General features: G+C 50.0%; 1 protein-coding gene across 1 annotated transcript in view; it reads right to left on the bottom strand.

Moving 5' to 3' along the window:
* Positions 1 to 5,154, bottom strand: part of LOC122546469 (diacylglycerol kinase beta-like) — a gene marked incomplete at its 3' end in the record, with an annotated part of 10,292 nt that extends 5,138 nt beyond the window's left edge. The window contains exons 1-2 of the mRNA XM_043685173.1: positions 5,044 to 5,154; positions 1,873 to 1,989 (exon numbers count right to left, since the gene is read on the bottom strand). Coding sequence (XP_043541108.1) covers positions 1,873 to 1,986 — 114 coding nt within the window. The remainder of the gene's footprint in view (positions 1 to 1,872; positions 1,990 to 5,043) is intronic.
* Between the last annotated feature and the right edge of the window lie 203 nt (positions 5,155 to 5,357).

Below are 5,357 nucleotides of genomic sequence, written 5' to 3'. Positions count from 1 at the left end.
CTCCTGTACTCAATACTCTGACCAATAAAGGAAAGCATACCAAACGCCTTCTTCACTATCCTATCTACCTGCGACTCCACTTTCAAGGAGCTATGAACCTGTACTCCAAGGTCTCCTTGTTCAGCAGCACTCCCGAGGACTTTACCATTAAGTGAGTCCTGCTAAAATTTGCTTTCCCAAAATGCAGCACCTCACACTTATCTAAATTAAACTCCATCTGCCACTCCTCAGCCCATTGGCCCATCTGGTCAAGATCCCGTTGTCATCTGAGGTAACCAGTTTTCCCCAAACTTCATTGGCACTTTTCACATTCCCGACTCTCCGTGAGGGCACAGTATTTGACACTTGCCCCACTCTCTCAGTGTTAGCAGTCTGTTCTCCAAATGCAGATTGGACTTGCCCAGTGACTGTCTTCTGTTCAGGTCACGAGCTTTGCAATTCCCCACCATGTCAACCAGTCACGGTATGCATCCCCTTTATCATTTTAAAGTTCTCAAACAGGTTCCTGCTCAGTCTGCCGGACAGAGAGCCCCAGCCTGCTCAATGTTTCTAGTTTGAAAGCCTTTCAGTTCCGGTCTCATCCTCGGAGATTTCCTTCGCATCCATTCCTGCACATACTTCGATACCTTTACTATTATATGGATGTAGGTTTGCTCGCTGAGCTGGAAGGTTCATTTCCAGACGTTTCGTCACCCTTCTAGGTAACACCTTCAATGGGCCTCAGGCGAAGCACTGCTGATAATTCCTGCTTTCTATTGATATGTTTGGGTTTCTTTGGATGGGTGATGTAATTTCCTGTGGTGAAGTCGCTTCCTGTTCTTTTTCTCAGGGGGTGGTAAATGGGATCCAAGTCAATGTGTTGATGGAGTTCCGTTGGAATGCCATGCTTCTAGGAATTCTCGTGCGTGTCTCTGTTTGGCTTGTCCTGGGATGGATGTGTTGTCCCAGTCGAAGTGGTGTCCTTCCTTATCCGTATGTAAGGATACTAGTGAGAGTAGGTCATGTCGTTTTGTAGCTAGTTGATGTTCATGAATCCTGGTGGCTAGTTTTCTGCCTGTTTGTCCAATGCAGTGTTTGTTACAGTCCTTGCACGGTATTTTGTAAATGACATTAGTTTTGCTTGTTGTCTGTATAGGGTCTTTCAAGTTCATTAGCTGCTGTTTTAGTGGGTTTGTGGGCTACCATGATGCCAAGGGGTCTGAGTAGTCTGCCATCCTAGAACAAGCCAAACAGAGACACGCGCGAGAATTCCTAGAAGCATGACATTCTAACTGGAACTCTATCAACAAACACAGCGAGTTAGACCCCATCTACCACCCCCTGAGAAAAAGAACAGGAAATGACACCACCACAGGAAATGACATCACCAACCCAAGGAACCCCAAACATATAAATGGAAAGCAGGAATTATCAGCATTGCTTTGCCTGAGGCCCACTGGTGATGTTAGCTAGTAGGGTGACGAAACATCTGGAAATGAACCTTCCAGCTCAGCGAGCAAACCTACATCCAGAACATCAACCTGAGCTATAAACCTCCTAAAAATTTGCTCATATATCTCACCACAGTAGCATCTTGATTACTGCTGTTCAAAGCGATTGCTAAAACCACACTGGTTATGTCAACACTCAGAACTGCAGATCTTTGTAAAACAATTACAGGAATGATGATGGATTCGACAATAGGTTGATAACTGACATTACGCCAGTTAGAGTAATTACGATTACATATTACGGTCATGCTCTGTTAATGACCTGATGTGAAGGTACAGGTAGTAACAGTGAGTCAGGTTACATGATGGATTAATGTCACTAGATGTTCCTGACATGCTGGAAATGACAGGAATGGTTCACAATGAACAATCAAACACTCACCGTGTTGTGACACCAGACACAGTGAAGGCCGGTCAGCCGTTGAAAGCTCTTTATGGTTTTTTGGCAACTCCCACAGGTGATGTTACAGTTCCCTTCGACCCACATGTGTTTCATGACCTAGGCCCCGAGTATGGGCAAAGAGAAAACGTGATTCAATCAAAGACATTGCCCGAACAAACCAGGGTTCACATGGATCATGTGACAACACCGTCCCAGGTCTTGTTCCTGGGGAATGAGCCTGCATTGGTTTCCGAGCTCTCACTGCCCTTGCATGAATTGGCTCGCTTGACCATTTCAAAGGGTGGTTAAGAGTCAACCACATCGCTGTGGGTCTGGAGTCACATGCAGGCCCAGACCAGGTAAGGATGGCAGATTTCTGTCGCTGAAGGGCATGAGTGAACCAGGCACGTTCTCACAATGCTCACTATTGCTGAGACCGGCTCTCAATGCCAGCTTGAATTTCCTGATTTTAAATGCCACTCTTTGCCAGGGTGACATTTGAACCCATCTGCTCCGATGACCTCTGTGGTCCAGTGAAGTGACCTCCTCCTATTCTCCAATGACTATTCTGACAGGGTATCCCACTGCAGCCTGCTCCTCTCCGGGAGATCCGAGTCCTGGGAGTGCCAACAAGCCCAACGTTGCTGCTCCCCTTGGCACGAGAACTGGGCACTGTGCCCGTTCAGGCCTCAGCCCAGCCAGTGCCAGCAAGCCTGATCACCTACACTACCCAATCATATGTTGAGGATAGTGCCACTAACGTGCTCCCCCCCCCACCCCCCCCCCCTCCCCCCTTGGGGCATAGACAAGGGCAGTTGACATCAGCTCTGGGACTGAGCAACCTCAGCTCTGGGACTGCGGTGGTTCTCTCTCCTACCCAAGCAGAAAATGCCACCTAAAAGGACCAGCTCATCCTTGACTTGACATCCCCGAAGCGATGGAGTAAGGGACCAAGGAGCCGGTTCAATTCCTAGGCTCCTTGGATCTTCCTCTCGGATTGGGGCTGGCCATGAGGGAACTTCCAGAGGTGGCACAGTGGCTCAGTGGTCAGCACTGCTGCCTCACAGCGCTAGGGTCCCAGGTTCGATTCCAACCTCGGGTGACTGTCTGTGTGGAGTTTGCACATTCTCCCCGTGTCCAGAATCTTACATGGATTCATGCAGTTTTTGTGCAAAGTAAAATGTAATTCTGCAAATACAAATTCACCTCACAAACGTATATGCGTATGCGTGCATGTGGGTGTGTGTGTGGGGGGGTGGGGGTGGAGGTGGTTATGAGTGTCTGTGAGAGGGTATGTGTATGTGTGCGAGTGTGAGTGTAAAGGGATTTAAAGGGTGTGTGTGGGAGTGTATGTGTGTGTATGAGAGAGGGTCTGAGTGTGTGTGCACGAATCCTGCATGAATCCATGTAAGATACTGTAAATTCATTTTGTAGGTTAGAATCAGTCTGAACATCTGAAAGAATTGAAACCAACATGGTCAGTCTAAAAGATGAGAGACTTATCAAACAATCCAGGACTTTTTCAATATATAATTCCAGTTACATCACACTGTAAACTTTCGCTATAAATTCTGTGTCTTACAATCTTATTCTCCACAACCGCCTGATGAAGGAGTGTCGCTCCGAAAGCTAGTGCTTCCAAATAAACCTGTCCGACTATAACCTAGCGTTGTGTGATTTTTAACTTAACATCTCCAAATCCTGGTGTTCAGCCAAGTACAGGGTAGGTGGGTTCGCCATGGGAATTGCAGAATTACAGGGATAGGGATGCTCTTTGGATGGCTGGGGTAGACTCAAGGGGCCGAATGGCCTGCTTCCACACTGTGGGGACGCTATGATACTCCACCTCCAAGTGAGTGCTCCCCAAATGACAGGGAAATGAGGCAGGATTCAGCAATGAATGGCTCAGAAAGTGGCCCCTTGGCCCGTTGTGTCTGCCCCTGCTCAAGAAACGAGCCGTTCGAATGCCAAGCAGGGAATGGGAATGAGAGGCTTGGTCGCCAGGATTTTGTCTGGTTGCTATCCCTACAAGCTCCGGAAATTGGCCAGATTCTGGCATTCTCCCCTCCCCCCCCACCCCCCTCCCCCTCCCCCAACCCCGAGGAGGGTCTGTGCAGAAAACACGCTGCGAGTTACAATCCAACGGTTCCCCTTTTGCCAGCTCTCATCTGATCAGACGGGGCATAGTCCTGCCTGAGATGTCACTCCGTGAACGTTCTGATGAAAAACTCTGGAAATGCCAGGGCCTGAAAATGACTATCCAGGACATTCACCAGTGGAGTGTCACGGGGACCGTGGCTGGGGTCTCGGCTCCTGGCAATTAACATTCGGGCGAAGGCACAGACTGTATCGCAGCCAAAGATAGCGAGGCGAGAGGGAGGATGCAAAGGGATCGAGGTCGGTTCAGGGGGGGTGGATTGGCAGAGGGTGAACAATGTGGGGTCAAAGGATTAGAGAAAGCCCGAGGGGAAATGGAGAGAGATTGCAGAATGCAGTGATGCAGAGGGACCTGGGTGTCCTTGATTAGGAATGACAACAGGTCACCATGTCGCTACAGTGAGGCTATCAGCCTTTATTGCAGTGGGAATACAACAGAAACGGGGGAGGAAGGCCTAGCTCCAATTGGGTAAGGTGTCGCTGAGACCACACCGAGAGTCCCCCGCCGAATCCTGGGATGGAGGCTTCGAGCTGCTTGGAAGAAGGCGAGGCCATCTTTGTTGAGATTTCAGCGGGGTGGTTGGGACAACGTCTCTCCTTGTCAGGGGAGAGGAGAAATAGCAGACGTTGTTTCAAACGCATCCCAGCCAAGCCAGGAACGAGGAAGGATTTCCTCTCTCGGGCAGGGGGGGGGGGTCATTACTGTTTGGAATTCTCTTCCCGAGAGCGAGCCGGAATCCGACGGACTTCAATCCACGAGGGTGACCGAGGCAGATGTCAGAGCAGAGTTGAGGTGACGAGCTGTGAGCCAAAGGAATGGTAGAGCAGGCTGAGGGGCTGAATTCTCCCCCCCCCCCCTTCCTATTGAGTGGGTGTCCGTCCCTGTGGCTCGGGCTTGTTTTTCACAGAGACGGTCTGAGGCCTGCTGCCCAGTCCCACGCCAAGGGGGAGAACGAGAAACAATCACCGATTAACGTGAAGAACAGAAGCAAAGGAAACCAGACAACAGCTTACGTTGGTGTCCTTGATGGATTTTGCGTACGTTCGGATACAGCAGGAGGGAGCTTTGGAGGCACATCGTTCGTGGACTGTGTACTTGCAAACTGCAAAGAAAGCACAAGGGTTTGTCTCTCCACCCTGCCAATCTCCGCCAGAGTGCCAACAACACCAAAGCAACTACACTGGCGCCGTGGCGAAGAGGAAAGGCATGGGCATTAATGATTTACCCACTTCTGGGACGTGGGTGTCGCTGGCTGGGCCCAGCATTTATTGCCCCGTCCCTAGTTGCCCCCCTTGAGAAGGTGGGGGGTGAGCTGCCATCTTGAACC

Source organism: Chiloscyllium plagiosum, unplaced genomic scaffold, assembly GCF_004010195.1.
Source record: "Chiloscyllium plagiosum isolate BGI_BamShark_2017 unplaced genomic scaffold, ASM401019v2 scaf_10527, whole genome shotgun sequence".
In the NCBI taxonomy this organism is placed as follows: Eukaryota; Metazoa; Chordata; class Chondrichthyes; order Orectolobiformes; family Hemiscylliidae; genus Chiloscyllium; species Chiloscyllium plagiosum.
The sequence above is the reverse complement of the archived record's forward strand: the minus strand, read 5'-3'. Positions and strand labels throughout refer to the sequence as shown.